The sequence below is a fragment of the Phaethon aethereus genome (assembly GCF_964289735.1).
Source record: "Phaethon aethereus genome assembly, chromosome: 2".
Classification (NCBI taxonomy): Eukaryota; Metazoa; Chordata; class Aves; order Phaethontiformes; family Phaethontidae; genus Phaethon; species Phaethon aethereus.
The window spans coordinates 57,809,584-57,827,484 of NC_138582.1; the positions used below are offsets into that span (position 1 = coordinate 57,809,584).

Consider the following 17,901-nt stretch of genomic DNA (forward strand, 5'->3'; position numbering starts at 1 on the left):
AGGAACACCCCTTAGTTCCTTTGAGGTCTTTCGCTGGTGCAACAGGCTGAGGGGCCTCGCTAAGCACCCAGTCCTTCTAACCTTGGCTTGTCACAGGCAAATCTGATAATATCCCCCTACGCCTTCAAGTCTAGTTTAAGTCTCTGTCAATAATCACCCTGTCAATAATAATAATAATAATAATAATAATAATAATAATAATAATAATAATAATAATAATAATAATAATGTTAACTTCCCTGAATTAAGTCATAGTTAGATCATTGTAATGGTACCTTGGATACCTGCATTAGCTCAGAGTTCATGTCTCTGCCTTCATCCAATATCTTAAGATACCTCTCCTTTTTGGCCTCATTCGAACCATGTCGTAGTGATCAGGCTGAATATTTTCCTTCTGTCCAAGTCACTTGAGGTATTTACATGTTACCTTTCCAAAGATGGTGTAAAAAAGTTAACTTGGAATTTATCTTAAAACCCTTATCCACACATTCAGTGCACTGTATGGAACCTGGAGTCCTGTCCCTTTTGTGTAAAAACCTGTGTCTTGGTAAGTAGGATTTCTCGTTTAGAAATAAATAACTCTGCACCATCTTTTACAATTAACACATGTAGTTACATCCTTTGGAACAACGTAGGGAGGAAGCAAGGAGATAGCAGAGTTACTGAATAATGAAGCAGATAATTTTGTTCACCAAAGGATGGATAGTGCCTATGTGGTGATCAGTATCTTTCTGTATTTCCCCAGGAGAGGTTTCCTATCAAAGCACAGTAGTTGGTATTCAGTGTAGCCTATGTTCATTCACCTTATGTTTACAGACATTACAGTCATGAGTATTTCTCAACTTCACTGTCTTGAAAATGTACAAGGTATGATAGTTGTGAACAAAACTTTTAATTACACATTGTTTTAAAAAAAAAGTGGGGGAGGAATAGGGAGGTATGAAAATCCCACATGCCATACATGAAAACTATTTGTTAAATCCTCCAAAAGCAGGAATTCTATTTTCATGAGACAAAATAAGCACTGCTTGAGACCAACTTTAATTTTTATGCACACAAGTTAAAAATAATGTATCCTGCACATTAGTTACAGTGCAAGTGTGCATATTGTACCCAGAGGGTCCTTGCTATAAAAAAAGGATCATAAATCCCATCAACATACTATATTTTTCTGCTGGAGATAAATCAGGAAGATTAATGAGATTAAGTTATTGCTATCTAGTGTGCCAGGGAATAAGTTTCTAAATTAGAATTTTAATTGTATATTCTATTGCAGTCATCTTACTAATTCACATTTCACCATATTTCTAAAATCTTTCCTTATACAGAAGTCTTATAGAATTTAAAGGAATGAAAGTAATGGAGTTTTTAAAACTTAAGTAGGTAAAATGGAAATAGCTCTGAAAGCCTGTAGAAACTAGGTTATATGTCAAATTTTTAGACCACTCTGCAGAATCTATAAAGATTTCTATTCCTGCTGTGAATCTTACAAGTGAACTTCAGGTGTGTCAGTGTTAGATACCAAGATAAGAAATGACATCAACAGATCTCATAAATAGGTTGGTTTAAAAAATAAGTAATTGTTAGTTATTATAGAAGTACTCCATGACAGTCTCCTTTGCAGTATCGCCAGACCAGATGACAATTGGTGTACTCGGCTACCAAAGTATTTCAATCACAGATACATACCACAGCAAAGCAGTTCAATCATTTCAATGTTTTTATTATGCAGCTGTAGCTTAACTAGTCTGGCCAGCTGCCCAGGGAGCACCAAAGCCTGTGACTTTAAAAATATAAAAGTATTAGAAAATACACTAGTTGAAAGCATTTTGCCACTGAAAAATGAGTACACCAATACAATGACAGAATTAGTACCAGATTTTGTCATACCGCATGTTTTTAGTCCTTTTATTGAAATCTGAATGGTAAGTCATGCTGCAGTTAGTCAGTAGAGGAGGTTAAAGGTTCCACGGTTCCCCTTCAACATTTGATGTAGGCAGTGACTATGATGTTTAGTGTCTCAAGGACTAGAAGGACTTTTGCTCTCCTATTCTTCTCGTATGTAATGTAGACTAGCCTAAATGCACCAGAAAAAGAAAAGACTCTGTTTTCTACCTCTGGCTATGCAAGCCTTTATGAAGGGATGTTTTGGTTTTTTTTTTAACATCAGTCCAAGTAGGCACAACCACATAAAGGAGCATCAGGAACAATATTAGAGAGTTGCACTATGTCAGACTATAACTGTGTATCTGTGTATCAGTCTTAACTGATCTGCACCTTTTACCTCACACTCAGAAAACCTTATGTAAACTATCAATCAGCCTGATTTTTCCAGAAGATTCCTAAGAGAACGAGGGAGTTTTGGTGATAACATCAATATATTCTATTTGCAACAGTCTTTATTGTGTTTTTTTTCTTCCATGTTCAGACCTAGATTCCAGTAACACACTGGTAAGTGCTTTATAACTGCTGAAGGCAGTTTGCATTGATTAGATAGATTTTCACATTGACTCTTGCAACAGACAATTTTCAAGGGCAGGCATAGTAAAATGTTTTTTTTAAATTCCATTATTTGAAAACTGGACGTAACTCTCAGTGATTGAAGTTGACAGAGAAGAAGAAGCTGACGGTGAATATATTCTCTAGGGGCACACTGTCATCCACAAATGCTTTCAGTGACCAAAGCAATGATTGAAGTATGAAAAGCTGCTTGCATACAGTGGGTTGCCATCAATGGAATCGTTTACCACTGCTCACAAACACTTGGGGTGATCTATTACTTGCAGGTGATGCATTTTCAATGATAAAATCTTTCCTCAAAGTGACTAGAAGATTAAAAATGTTGTTTCATAGCTTGCACATCTCTGCAGATTTCTTGAGCGTAACTATCATGACTCTTCCTTCTTAATTCCTTAACAATCTAAATACTCAGTTATGAACAAACTGAATGTGGTTATATCAATTTTCTGTTTAAAAAAGCAGTTAATGTTGTTAGATAACAAGAAATCCTTCCATGCCAGATATTTTGCAGATTCTGAATATTGAAAAACCAATGAACTGACAGATTTATGGTACTCATAAATCTTGCACTGTTCATTAAATGAGCCTGAAGGTCCTTGTCCTCCAAACATTTATGGACTTGGTTAAAATAAAATGTGAATTTACTAGGCTTTGTAAATACAAAGAAGAGTCCAGTGCGACACTAGAATCTTAACTCAGAGTTTAATCAAGGCATTTTTTTCCATCTGTAATCTCCACGTGTAAAGGGGACACAGCAGTAGTAAAGGATGATATATTTGGTAATATGTAATTCAGGGCATTTTAGGTATCTAATTTAGCTGCAACTCAAAGGACCTATGGTAGAAATGTGAGCTTCTTCCATAGCTAATTGAGTTTAGGCAAGGACCTCCATTAGGGCCGTCGTTAGTTATTTGGTCTGCCTAAAGTAGACTGTGTGTAACTCTCTGCATGTAGCTTAAAAACAAATCCAGAGGCATTTATAACTGAATAGGTCAAATTACTCATTTTTGCTAAAGTGCATTTTAATCAGGTTATCTAGAAATAGCAATGGAAAAATGGATGTAATCAGTGGAGAAACTTAGGGTCAGTCGGGAAGATTAGATATCATAAAGAGTCATACATTTAAAAACAAATCCACAGATCAAATTTAAGATTGTTACACAGTGAAATATGCATTTCTTTGTACCTGTGAATAATATTCTTGCTTACTAGGTAGGCAGAGCAAGATTTATGATATCCTTAACTTCTCATTTCTTTGCTTGTAAGAGCTTGCATTTTGTAAATGACATCATAGGAGACCACACTGTTGTCACTCAGCAACTACAAAGTATTTTTTTTTAAAGTTGCTGCTTGGCTTTGTATTAATAATTAAAACAGTTATTCCAGTCAACACCTTACATTTGTAGCTCTTAAAGTGCTTACAAAGATGGATTATTTTTACTGTCCTTAATTGGAAGCACAAAAATCTAGGATGGAAAGTGTGTTGCCAAAAATTACAATCAACAGAACTACAAATTGTATCTTGAAGATCTCACCCTATTCTCCACATCTCAGCCTCTTCAAACTGTACTTTTATATAGGTCCCTTCCAATATTTTCTGGTCTTATGAATTTTAAATGAGGAAAAGGAATAATTTAGAAAATCTGTATTTGCAATTATTATCTCCCCCTCTCATTTGAGATACTGCAGTTATTTTCTAGTCTGAGGGTCACAGTGAATTAGCCCTTGGCAAATACTTAATTTTTAATGGAAACCACTGCAGCATTGAGTTAAAGCAAGCAAAAGCTTCACATTCATCCTAAGATGATTCTGCTGCTGCATCACTGACCAGTTCTTGTGTTGTATATACAGCAGTTCTGTATAATTCAGTTTTTTCAAAAACTTGTTTTATCCTGATTATTGAAATACTTTCTAATAATGGAATAACAGTTGACATTGCATACTGAAATGTCTGCCTCTAACAACAGCTGGCTTGAAAAGTGCTTCATTTTTTAAGTAGATCATGGAGGCTGGGTAGCCAAGGTTTTGTGTGATTTGAGTTAAAGAAATACTTATTTTAAATTATGTGAGAAATGTCCTACACTCATTTTTGGTTCTCCGTTGGCCTTGCCAGACATTTGGTGGAATGAAGCTGTTTGGGGGCATATTTCTTCCTAATAGTCCACATTTTTAAAAAACGTGTAAGGATGAATTAGAATGAATAGCCACTAAGATAATGTGTGGGCTGCTGTGCAGCAGTCTCCCTGGAGAGCGATATGTCAGGAAAGACATTAAAAAAATTTCTGTAATGAAACGTATATTTCTCACAAGTAAGGAAAGATCTTGACAGATCATCTGTTATGAGGTATCTGCTCTGTTCTTTACTTGTGGGACAAATGGTATTTCTCCTTATAATTCATTGTGGATTATCGTTCTGTTGCAATTTGTGTAATGGCAGCACATGGGGAATTTAGGAAATGACACCCCAGCTGTCTTTTACAATAACTGTTTCTTTTTATGCTTTTGCACTGTAATACCTCTTCCTTCAAATTATCTTTTCTGTACACTTCTCACTGAAATACCAGTGTGTATCCCAAAATGAATTAAAAAGAAAGAGGGATCTACATAACTTACCTCGATTTTCCCTATGTGATAGATTTTATTTCATTCACTGATTTATTGATAAAAACGCAAAGAAAAATACATATCTGGAGTTCTTTTTCCGTAATACATTTTTAATAAAGAAATGAAGTCAATATGCAGTAGCTGGAAATCTGTCTCCTGGTTTTCGTTATTGTGTGAGGTTTCATATATATGTATTCTAAAGAATAGAATTGTCTATGTTGCAGATACATTATTAGGAGATATTTTGTCTGTAACGTTCATGAAGCTTATCATTGTTTTCAGAAGTTCCAAACAGGTGGGAGAAATTGAACCTGTGCATTAGCAGATGAGAAGCAGATGAGCTGCCCAAACCAGTACACTGCCTATTGTATAACTTCCCTGATTCAATACCATGCAAATCTTTTCCAGTTGTCTCCAGAGATTTACTTGAATTGATTGGTTTAAAGAAATTTTGTAAAAGTTCGTTAGTGGGACAGGGAGAAGCAAGAAGTCCCTAGGAGTATATATGGGTTCTCCATATTTCAACTTGTGTAGGCTTGGAAGCTATATCAGCGGGACTTTTTCTCTGTAACTACACATGTAATGCTTAATGAATTAAACCCAAAACCACTTGCTGGGGAATGTCTTATGGATCAGTTCTGTGAACTAGTCTGTAGCAGGACTGTAAGAAAACTAGAATTCTCTGTAGTCTATCTAGATGCCTGAAACAAAATCCTGAGGAAGATACCAGATCAAGTTTTAGATCAGGTGAGTGATTAGTTTGTTCTGCCTTTGGGGCTTTGTTGCTGAACATTTCCATCTCTGTTTTGCCTTTAACTGTGTTTAATTGTTCATCATCCAGTGTTGTCTGAGAGTAAGTGTGAACTTTGCAAGAAATTGAGACATAGGTCTTTGCCCATGGAGAGCAATTCCTTATGCAGTTCAGTCTGGTTTATTACAAAAGTATTTTCCATCCAGCCTGAGTTGAAAGTGCTCTGGAGTGGGAGGACCTGCTTGCCTTAGATGACATTGGCAGATATATAATCAGATCATGATCAGCGCTTTTTTGGCAAACAGACACAAAGCTGTAAATCATCTTAGGATTTACAGGGTTCCACTTCTCTATCCTGGCAGCAATCTGCATTTCTCAGAGCTGTACCCAGTGATGGTACGCCATGATTAAGGAGAAGCTTATGTATATTAGTGGGTTTTAATCATTTCAATTTGAAGACCTTTAAGAATGTTCTAGGAAGTGTGGAGAGATGAAGGATAAACAAATTGAAGCCTTTTGACAAGGCTTCTGTTTTTCTTAGGTTACTATTTACAAACCTTTTAGAAATAATCCATGTATTCCCAAGAGTTTCCGTATCATAAACTGGAAACCAGCACTCTAGTGAACTTACGAAAAGAAAACTCATGGTAGACACTGCATTTCCCTGTGTTCCATTGACTTCAGCAAGAGATCAAGGGTTTATTTTGACTTTTATGCTCTTTAGTAATGGAAATCACTGGGATTCGAACAACGATGCATTTCAATTATGAAGGCAAAGGACACTAATGGTAGTTCATGTAATGGACATTATCTATTTTAAACCACTCCAAATGTATTGAGGTCTTGTGAGACACACAAATTTCCTCAGGTTTTCCCTGTTTAGTTTGGCTCTTAGCCATTTTTGGCTTCTGTTACCGGAAAAGTAAATCATGTCTCTCTTGAATCAAAAGACTTAATCTACTGATAATTCTAGTAAAAAGATCAAAACATGAGTTAAGACTGACCGTTGTCCTGACAGAATCCCGCTGGTTTGTTTGGCAACTAAGTATTTTTAACACAAGATTAATACTTCAATACAAAATGATAAAATGCATCTAATAATCTGACTTACAGATACAGTGCATAAATTAAGAAATTGTGCAAATGCTCTTGTAGACCACAGAATGCACAGGACAGAGAGGACATAAGAACTTCTTGCTGCCCTTTTGTCAGGTTGTGTGTTTTATTAATGTAAAATTATATTTGTAGCGCCTTCAACTTCCTTATTTACATTAAATTTATTAACTACAGCACAGAGGTTGGGTGAATTATTGGACACTGAAGGATTATATCTTTCACAAAATGCCATTATTTTTATTCTCTAACAAAATAATCATCTTGGTGGTATCATAAATTATGTTTTAAAAAACCACACATACATGCTAGTTGAATTTTTTTATATGGCTATATACGTTTAGATCCATGAGGTCATCTGCCAAGAAGTAACTGAAACCTGTGGATGTGCCAGAAAGAGAACATGTTAGTACAGTGTGTAATTCTGCACTCAAATACTGGAGCAACTCCAGCACTGATGATGAAACTCCTTCAGCTTCATGTGTGTGTATGAGAACTATGTGGAGAATCTGGATAGCACAAATGAAGAACTCTTAGTTTTGCAGGCATGCAACTTTGGAAAGGTTTAATAGCACTTCACATACAAATAGTTCTTCTTGCTATTGCACAGAAATCTCATGTCAAATTTGGAGCTATGCATAAATACCATTTAAACAGAAGACTCAATCTTTTGCTCAATAAAAGAATCAGCTAAATGACATTTTAACAATAATACCCACAAGTACTGTTTGCCTTTCTCCTGGGTTTATCCATAAGGTAACTGTTGCTGCATGCTTTTCTTAATGTCACTTTCCTTCCTTTTTTAGAGTTTCTTTGAAGGACAGTCTGCACCGTGGGATTCAGCTAAAAAAGATGAGAACAGAATGAAAAATAGATATGGGAATATCATTGCATGTAAGTGTTGACAACATAATTGTGCACTGTGTTAACCTCCCTTCAGAACTGGGTAAGAATGACCACCAGCCTTGTGCTCACATCAGGCTTATATTCCTCTTCTCTAATTAAGAACATAGAAGTGAGCGAAGATGTTACTTTTTTTTTTTTTTTGAGAAAACTGACAGATTTAATGCATGTTCTCAACTAGCCTTCTGTATACCTTCCATCCTGTGATTAACATGTGGCAAATGGAGAATGACACCTTTAACCAATACTTGGCTCTAACAGCTCCCAGACTGCTGCTGGCAGCTTAGTAAAAGAGTATCCATGGTTGCATCAGTACCTTGATATTGAGTTCTGCATATTGTAGGAGTAGACAATACTCCTGCTTAAGTATTCCTTAATAACAGTGACAGCTATCCTGATTTACCCTCTTAATGCTAGACAGACTCTAAGAAAAAAACAGAATCTGTATGTTTTACTTAAAAATGCCAAGCTTGATAAAGATTAGTTATACTAATAATCAAATAACTTGAGGAGAAGATAGCATGCTTTGATGAATGACCCCTAAATCTGGCATTATGAGATTGCAAAATGTTGTGGCAGGAGATGCTGCACATGAACACAGGGGCAGAAAATATATAAATTTTGGTAAAATTACATTATTATTTACACATTGGTGGTGTTGCACTTAAAAGGTAAGTTCCCAGTGTGTATGTAGGAGATGATCCCTTCTCTGATTGTTCTTTCAAAACCTAAGTTTAAGATATGAAGCATATGTGTTTCTTCCAGCCAGACGGATAACCATGAAGCAGGTATAAGCAGAGAAATAAGCAGCAGTCACAGCATGTCAGACATTTTGTAAGCATGCAAATGAACAATGGCCGTTAAGGAGGGATCATTTAATGATACTGCTGGAGTTTAGAAATCTGGGTACATCGAACAGCACAGAAGAATAACAGTGCTGATTTTCTGAACATTTGGAGGACTTACGGAAGGAGTATGTAGTACATATTTACACTGCCTAACTTCAGCACCTAGTCTAGGTGCTTGTCCAGACACAGATCTGCCTAGTTTTCCTTATCAGTGAACCATGTGGACTTGACAGAGAGGACAGCTCTTCTAGAGAAATTATTCAGAAATAGAGCCCATTTGAATGCTTCTGAATCACCACCTCAGGAGGACCTCTCTGCAGTGCTTGTGTAACAAGTCTAGAGAGACCAGCTCCTAACTTAGTGACCTACAGTAGGTGGTGTGAACAGGCCTTTATATCACTGTGGCCCAGCTGGGCTGAGACAGTCTACAAAGAGAAAACAGCTCTGTGACTTGCTGCAGAAGGAGGAGGAGAACCCGCAGGAAATGCTTCTGGAGGCAGAGGCAAGTTAAGCAAGAGACGCAAATCTGCCACATCATTTTGAATGGACATGATAGTATTGCTGTGTATTTTGGATGTATACTGTGCTACTTACTGAAAAAGGGAATTTAATCTTCTAGGGAAATACGAATATCATGATGGGCTGGAGCATATGCAAAAGAAGATAAGTTAGCTAGATGTGGTTTTGCTTGCTTCCCTCCAAGCAATCTTTAATGTGAAACAAACTTGTTATTTTGTGAGAACGTAGCAATACCTCAGATGACTATTATCATTTAAGTAAAAATACTGAAGGCATAAATAAGAATACCAAAAAGTTTTATGTTTATTCTTCCTTTGTGAAATTTTATTTCCAGTCCAAGTCTATGACAATAAATCTGCTCTTTTAGTCAGGTTTAGTGTTGTCAGTCCCCTCTTTAATGTCATGTTAGGCATCGCATTACACTTTGATACCCTTTGGTTGAAGAAAACAGAAGACTATGAGTGCTAGATGTCTGAGGTAATGAAGTGATGAGTAACCAAGGGAAAACAAATAAAAGATATTAGATACACAAATCAATGGCAATTACATGCGATACTGAAGGCTTTCTGAGAGGGCAAGTATAACTCAGATCATTTAGATCTCAATTTACTTTTAATGTCCTCAGTATTTAGCGAAGGGAAGGAGTTGGATGGAGTTGTTATCAATAACACTTCCTATTTATGTGGCTGTGAAAACATAGATAACACAAGTTAAAATTAAAATCTGTTAAAGGGAGTATCTTAAAAGAGAGGCTGAAACTGCCCACAGTTTGTCATCCATTAAATACATATATGCAAATGAGGTGGTTAACTGTGTAATTATTGTATGTGTTTTTTCTGCTGGATAAACGATCGCTTGTCTCAGAGTCTAAGAGTACAATTTTAGCGGTCCACTTTGAAAATTTGTCCCAGATAGTTGTATGAAGTATATGCTTTAGCCAAAAATCATTTTACTAAATTGCTCTTTTACGCTATATTTAAAGACTTAAAAATACAATGATTCAGATGCTACTGACTATGGGTACATGATTATAATGAAATGTTGGGGTTTTTTGTAAAGCATTTAATGTAATTTTTATCCATCCATTTATCCTCTTTGTTTAAATTTTCCCCAAGATACTACTGTTACATTATTGCTTGTAGTCATTATTGTTCTCTGAGGCAACTAAAACAATAGCACCAAGAGGCCAGCATTGCAGGAGCTTGTCAAAATGGAAATATGCTTTACATTACCCAAGTGATATGCGTTTAATTGTCTACAACATGCCCAACCCACTGTATGAAAGTGGCTCCAACTTGTGAGCCGCTGTATCAACAAGCTGAATCATGATCACAGTCCAGTCACCCACAGAAAACATGCTCCTTCTTTACCGAACACAAAAAATGTTTAAGTTTTCTCATTAGGAACTAAAACTGTCATGACTCTGCTAAATGAATCTCTGTTTTACCTCAGAAAAATTCTGTAATTGTGTAGGGTTATGCATGGATTTTGGTAAAATTTATTGGTTTTCCTCATGAGAGCTCTTGAGGTAATTTCAGAATGGGAGGGGTTCTGTATTTATTTTTACCTAAATCAATATTAACTAAATGAGAAGAGAATATTGATCACATCATTTAAAAGCAGCTAAAGATTTTAGGTGAGACATTTATAAAAGGCTTGATTTGCAAAGAATCGGCAAGGCACATCCCAAGAAAGGGTCACTGGCTAGGCATGCTAATCAGCCAGCTACTTCAGGGGGCTTGTTAGAGATCACAGCCTGCAGGCTGGCATATACATGTTGTAGGTAACGTGAAGGGAGCGAGAATAAAATGCTTATATTCATTATCTATTACCATTTTCTACAAAGGCAAATGGATTCTAACATAATTAATTTTGAAAGCTTAAGTGATCAGTGCAAAGTTAAGTTTGATCTCCTAATAGAAGGGTATCAAAATAACAATGAGCTGGAAAAGAGAGTATTTAAAAGCTACAAAAATTGTCAAGAGCAGCTGAAGTATAAAGAAAAAACGTACCCTAAAAATCTAGACAGTTAACCTAGAGGCTATTTAAGAATCAACATGCATGTTGGAAGAATATATGGCTTTGTCTATCTCCTAGCTTTAGATCTACTTGACATAAGCACAGGCATAGACACAGTAACATTTCTTTTTGTTGACTAAAGATTTTTTTCGAATTAAGAAGTGTTGCCATGCAGTAAGGAGTTAACTAGAGTTTTCAAAGCAATAAAAAAATGGAGTGACTCCAGCTCCACTGAAAATAAATGGGTATTGAATAGTCCATTACCTCCAGAATTCCCAGAAACTTAGCTGAGAACGCAGCACTAGGAAGGATGCATGTGAGAAGAAAAAAGGGCAAAAAGACAATATGGAGGTATAGGTATGAAGTAACTTACTTAGTTTTGCCCAATCAGAAGCAAGTATTATTGCAAGGAAAGAATGGAGTAAATAAAGAAAATAACAAAATAATAGGAAAGGTAAAGAAAAGATACAATTGTATATTATTGAGTTGTATAAATCAGTCTAAAACAAATAACAGGAATTTATGTTTCTAGTATGTTCCTTACTGGGAAATTTAAGCTTGTTTTGCCCAATATGGAACTCATTGGTGCATAAGTCATCAAAGGTGAGATTCAGTTGCCCAAGCATAGACATGTAGTGCCATTTCAGGTGACCTAGGACGTCTGTGCAGGACCAACAAATGTGACACAGTACACATGAAATTTGTGTTATTCCATACTGGCAGCTGAAGGCTAGGCAGTATATCCCAGGGTATATAAAGTGGCATGAGATGCTTGTGCTTAGACAACTGAATCCTGCCCTAAGTAATTCAAGAAAAATAAAAGTGGAGATCTTAAGTAGCCTGAGTTGTCCTGTTGAGAATGCTTTTAAGACAATGATACGGGAAATCATGAAAATGTGGATGAAGACATACCACGAGTCCAAGCAAGCTTGACTTCTGGAGTCTGATGACTTTAGCAGAAGTTGGATCAGGTCCCAAAACTGTAAAATCAGCAGCCATGTCTAATGTAGTTCCTAATGTAGTATCTTTCTTAAGTAATACGGATTTTTAGAATTAAGGGCCTGTGAGCTGAACCTCTGTTCTGAAGAAACTGATAAATAATTAAGCAGAGAATAGCACAGCACTTTGATAAGCGTAGCTTTGTAGGGTCAGACCAGCATGGGTTATATAATGGAGAGTCACATCTCTATAAATTTTTAGTCTTGGAAAAGTGAATAAAGAAGCTGAAAAGACTGACCTGATAAACATAATTGCTTTGAATATTCCAACATGTTTGGAAGAACTCATTCTTGAAGACTGTTGGGTGAAATAATCACAAGGAAATTGCAAAATAAGAGTTGTGTGGAACCTAGAGATGGAATTTTAATTCATTCTGATTTACTGTATTGGGTTTAAAACTGTGCCCTTTCTCTCTCCTAAGGGAATCCCAGGGAACCAAATGAGTCTCTGAGATCTCTGGTCCCTGAGACTTGGAGCATAAAAGAGGGTAAAAAAAATAAAGAATTTGCATCTTCCTTTCCTACTCAGCCATTTGAAAATCTCTTGACTTGTAATTCTAAAACAATGTTATTTGAAGAACCACTTGCCCTCTCCTTCCTCCCCCATAATGTGGGCCAGTATTATGCTACTTATGATAAAGTTGGGTTTTAAAGCCTCTTCGTGTTCTTTCATTCATTTGTTAGCTTTCAAGATTTTTAAAGCTGAAAAAATAGCTATTCAGAACATGGATGGCAAGTTTCAGGTGCTCTAATGCTTATTTACATTAAAATAATGACAGTCATGAAAGTCTGTCATCAGCTGCAAATAATATTAGCTCAGCTAGCAAGCAGCATTCAAAACCAATAATACACAGGTATCTAATTAGCAAACGCAGCAGTAAAGTGGCTATTTATCATCACTCCAACCATGAGATCATACCCTCAAATTGTTTTTTTATCAACAACTTACGCAGCATTATGGAAGAGCATTGTGTTTTGTTGCTTTTGTACCAAGAGAATCAAGAGGAGTGTATGAAGTCTCAAAGAAGAAAAATCCCTGCCAGCATACAGAGATTCTTTTTGGGGGGGGATCTAGCCTCTAACACTTCTTATCACTGCTGTGATATCATAAGGAAAATGAGGCAGCTGCCAAGAAATGAATTCGTGCCATGGTGTTTCGGATTGGAAGTTGGAAAATAAGAGTTGGAAGTGTTTGCACATTCCTGGATAGGTATAGATGGCCACAGTGGGGCAAAATTCAGTGACAAAGCCATTATCTGACTGCTTGGGTTTTGTCATTGCTTTATTTTGCGTTCTGCTGTACTGAAAACATAATGAGTTTCCTTCAGAAACTGTGAGATGGCAGTATCTCTTGTTGAATGGCTTCAGCTTATTTTGAGAACTGGCAGAAGCATTTCCAAATGACTAAACCTTTGACAACTTAATTTTATCTATTTTATTGACCAAAGAGGGAGAGGGTGTCAAGGCAAAAAAAAAATTGCAGTGGATTTCACATTAGAAGTATTTAAGACATTCAGACTGAAAATCAGAGGGGATTTGGAAAGCCTTATGAGTTACTGAAATGAAGATTAAATACACTGAGGATACAGTGTTTTCATGAACAACAAAACAAGCATGAACTTGCAAATACTGAGGTTTTAGTTTGACTTTAAAGTCATATTTTTATGAAGGCTTTGTTACTGAATGTGTCTTTAATCACTTTTTTTTCTCTCTGTTGTTCCCATTTCAGATGATCATTCTCGAGTGAGATTGCAGCCCATTGAAGGAGAAACAAGTTCGGATTACATCAATGGAAATTATATTGATGTGCGTATACTGATATAGTCAACAAACTTAACATTGTGTTCAGCCGAAGACAGAGCTCTTAGTATTCTCACATTATTCATAATTTGTAATAGATATCACAGCTAATATCAGCTGCTAAACTTTGTTGGAAGGTACTACCTTTGGAAGCTAGGTGTACACTACAGGAGAAAAAAAGTCTCAAAGGTTTTGTCAATAAGCAAATGAAAGGAGTCATCTCCTCCAACTGCTACAAGACTGAAACCTTGCCAGCAACATTGTGTGGCTACTTTGCCTGCTGGTGCTTATATGGGCTAACAAAATGTTATTTTCAGTTTCTGTCAACAGCTTGGCATCGTTCCACATTTAAAAGAAAGCTGTTTGCATATTAATGTGACAAAACTCTGTAATTCCTAATGCAGAGATTTGCAATCTCTTGTCATCTCTGCGCTTTTAAGTCGCCTTCAAAGTATATTCTGCAGCTGTTAACCAGTACTTCTAATGCAAGCAAGACATTTCATTAAATATGTAGGCTGTTTAATTATTGAAGGCATCTTCTTTGTTCATTCTGCATCATGTTAACTTAATGTTTTACATTAGAATAAATTCTTCAAGAGACAAGGTGTTTTTGGTTGAAAGAATGAACTCAAAAGTAGAATTGAAAATCATTATAAAGTCAATACTATCTAAAGCCAGAAATCTACGGATAGCAAATATAATAATTTTATTGTTTACATGGAGTGCTAGATAACACTTAGCCTTAGTGTTAGGCTAAGTAAAACAAGTGTTGCTTCATAGGAGACTGTGCTAAAGATTTCTTGTTCAGCAGTGGCATCTTTGAAAAATGGTGTCACAGTTTGCAGTTCAAATTTAATCACTAGTACGAAACAGGCATGTAACAGATGTTTTTCTCAGAGTATGGAGGAACTAGAGCTATACAAGAAAAGTAGGTACTTCAGTTGTAACAATCTGAAGTCTGAAGTTGTAACTTTCTAAAGATATCTCCAATTTATGCTTATTAGCATGTTCAAGAACCATTAAGTTAAGCTCAGGTTTCCGCTCAGTCCCTTGCTGTTTGAAAAAATAGCACAGTCACCAGGAGGTAAAGACACATATGGAAATATATTTAGTTAGATGTCTCACTAAACTCTGAGGGGAGTAATCTGTCATGAAAGGAGAGTTCACACTGGGGACCTAGATTTGAATTCACTTTCACACTTTCTCCAACATTCAGGATTATTCTCATTTTAGGCTACTAGTATGTTCTTGTGGCAGATTTTGGTCTGACTCTAAAATATTAAAAAATGTGAGGAATAAGGATTTGGACCATACAGTCTCATTTAAAATGTTGATAAGATAGCTGTGTAGCAACCTTTTTTCCTTATGGAAGTACAAGGGGATGGAGAGAATCCTAAAAGAAACAATGGGTGAGAACCAAAAAATCCTCTCCCTCATCCTCAGCAGATGGCTTCATTGCAAAGCTTGGAGGACTGCAGACACCTTCCAGAGACAACTCTACCACAAAACACAGCATTTTTTGTTTATAATCTAGCTAGTCAGGTTTCCATTGAAAATTCTTGTTTTTCTACCACAGAAGCAGCTGCAATTTACTGTGGCATGGGGTTGCTAATACAGTTGTCATATTGTCAGAATAAACATGTTAATAGGGAATGGCATCGTCACAGACACTATGAAATTTTCCTGGATGAAAGAGAATTATGGTTATGCTGTATTTTTTCCCATGCGTTTTTTCACTGGGAAGCGGAATTGTTTGATCCCAGACATTAGTGGTATTAGATAAAACATAGCAGAAAAAAGCAGCTTTGTAGCAATCTGAACACTTCTCAGTTCATAGATTTCCAAATTTTGCTTCAATGGCATATAAGCGAATCAAGTCTGTAATTCATGTTATTCTTTCTGTAATGTTCAAGGTATCTTCAGTTGTTTTGAGTCTTTCACACCTTGCATCACTAAAATGCCCCTTACTCTTTTACAAAGAAATTGCAATGGCATGCAAGCTACAGCTTTAAGTTGATGACTGAAAAAGCATCATAACCATTATTAAAAGATTAGCACTGGTATAGCTGAATTTATCAACGTACTAGTGTATGATCTAAACCTTTGTGACACTGCCATCACATCAGAAATTCAAACACTGTGAAAATGGTATTGTTCCCTATTGGCAACCTATTCAACATTGCAAATAATCCATAGAGTATTAGTCTTTAATGCACAGCCAGTTTGTGATTAAGTTGCTTGTGTCATCAGGGAAACATAGAATTGTTTTATGTTCTTCCTATTCAGATGTGAGGAAGTGTATTCATACCAAACCATTTAGGCAAAGATTTTACCCTCCTTTTTGCTGTTCAGAAATAAAACATAAACAAATCACAGTGGACAGAGTGAACAACCTCCCACCCTTCCCCAGGCTGAATGCAAATCTAGCATTCTTTAGCTGTTAAAAAAGGGATAGGGTTTGCACTCAATAGCAATAGCTTGGAGGTATAGCTCAGCCTCCATAAGCATCTGATGCCATTAGCTGCAAGTGCTAGAAAGGATTTCATGCTGTTCATTTCCAGCAGAGCCAACAAGGGACTGAAAGAACATATTACTTCTGTCCCCTAATGTACAAGGCTGCAACTTAAGTATCTTGCAGAAAACACATTTGCTTCTTGTTCCCCTTCTCCCTTGCCCTTCCCCCAATGGAGAGAACTTTTTCATCTAATGCATTATCTGTATTGTGATTTTTACTGAATACTACTCTAAATGAAGTTTCAGTCATAGCAACATGACTGAGGTGCATATTGCTTATTTTTTTTTTCCCGATTTATTTTAGGGCTATCATAGACCAAATCACTACATTGCTACACAAGGTAAGTTGATCACCCTTTCTTTTTGGTTATGTGAGGCTAAGGCATTTTGGTACTTGGATTACAGTTTATACTCTCTAATATGCATTCTTGCCACAGTCAATATCCAGAACAGAGTAGGCTCAGTCACTTAGGTAGAAGTGAGCAAACTGAATTACTACCTAATTTTCAGGTATGTCAAGTAAGCAGTCCTTTACCTTTGTGTTCAAAGAGGCTTTTTGGCAGAAGGTACTCAACATGTTGTTACTCATGAAAAAAGAAATAAGTCATGGTAGAAATATTCAGTAAACTTTTCAGAGAGACAACACTGTCATGAAAAATTTATGTTCTCTTAATTGTTCAATGATAACGAGGCTTCAGGTCCTTAAAATACAAAACACCTCAGTTAGCAAGTTTTAGTAGAGGATGCAAAGACATATTATGCTGGCAGGGGGATTCTTCAAAGGAATTTAGAGAGACAATTTTACAGGTCATCGTCTAAAAGCTTGCTTGTGAACAAGAACCTATTCCTTTGTCAACATGCAAATTAATTTTCAATTTGTACTTGTCTTCGAAGACATAATCTACCCATTCTGATGCAGTTCTTATTTATTTTTTGGTCAAGTTCAGAGCTGGAACAGGTGGGAAAGATGAGTCTTCTGTGACTGCTTAATCATAATATTGAACAATATGCCAATCTCCTGCCTATGCTTGGATAGCATATCTGTGAAAATCTGATTGCTCCTCCACTACTGGGAGGGAATCTTCTCTGCAATAGGTATTCTGTGACAGAGCTTCCTGCATTTGCCCATGGATGTGAAGAAGTTGAGCTATACCCGTGTACGTTATTGCAACACATGCCCAACGTTCTAAGAGAGCCAGCTGGAGTACTGAGTATAATATACCCAGAATAATGTTACCACATGTTGGATTTAGAGGTTTTTAATAACTTTTTATCAAAGCAGAGAAAATGTTGGCCATGTCAAATAAGAGCT

At 36.3% G+C, this 17,901-nt stretch overlaps 1 protein-coding gene across 1 annotated transcript in view; it reads left to right on the plus strand.

Annotated features, from left to right (window-relative positions):
• Window positions 1-17,901, plus strand: part of PTPRM (protein tyrosine phosphatase receptor type M) — a gene marked incomplete at its 3' end in the record, with an annotated part of 489,914 nt that overhangs the window by 421,278 nt on the left and 50,735 nt on the right. Inside the window, exons 20-22 of the mRNA XM_082014808.1 lie at window positions 7,795-7,882; window positions 14,005-14,081; window positions 16,894-16,930. Coding sequence (XP_081870934.1) covers window positions 7,795-7,882; window positions 14,005-14,081; window positions 16,894-16,930 — 202 coding nt within the window. The remainder of the gene's footprint in view (window positions 1-7,794; window positions 7,883-14,004; window positions 14,082-16,893; window positions 16,931-17,901) is intronic.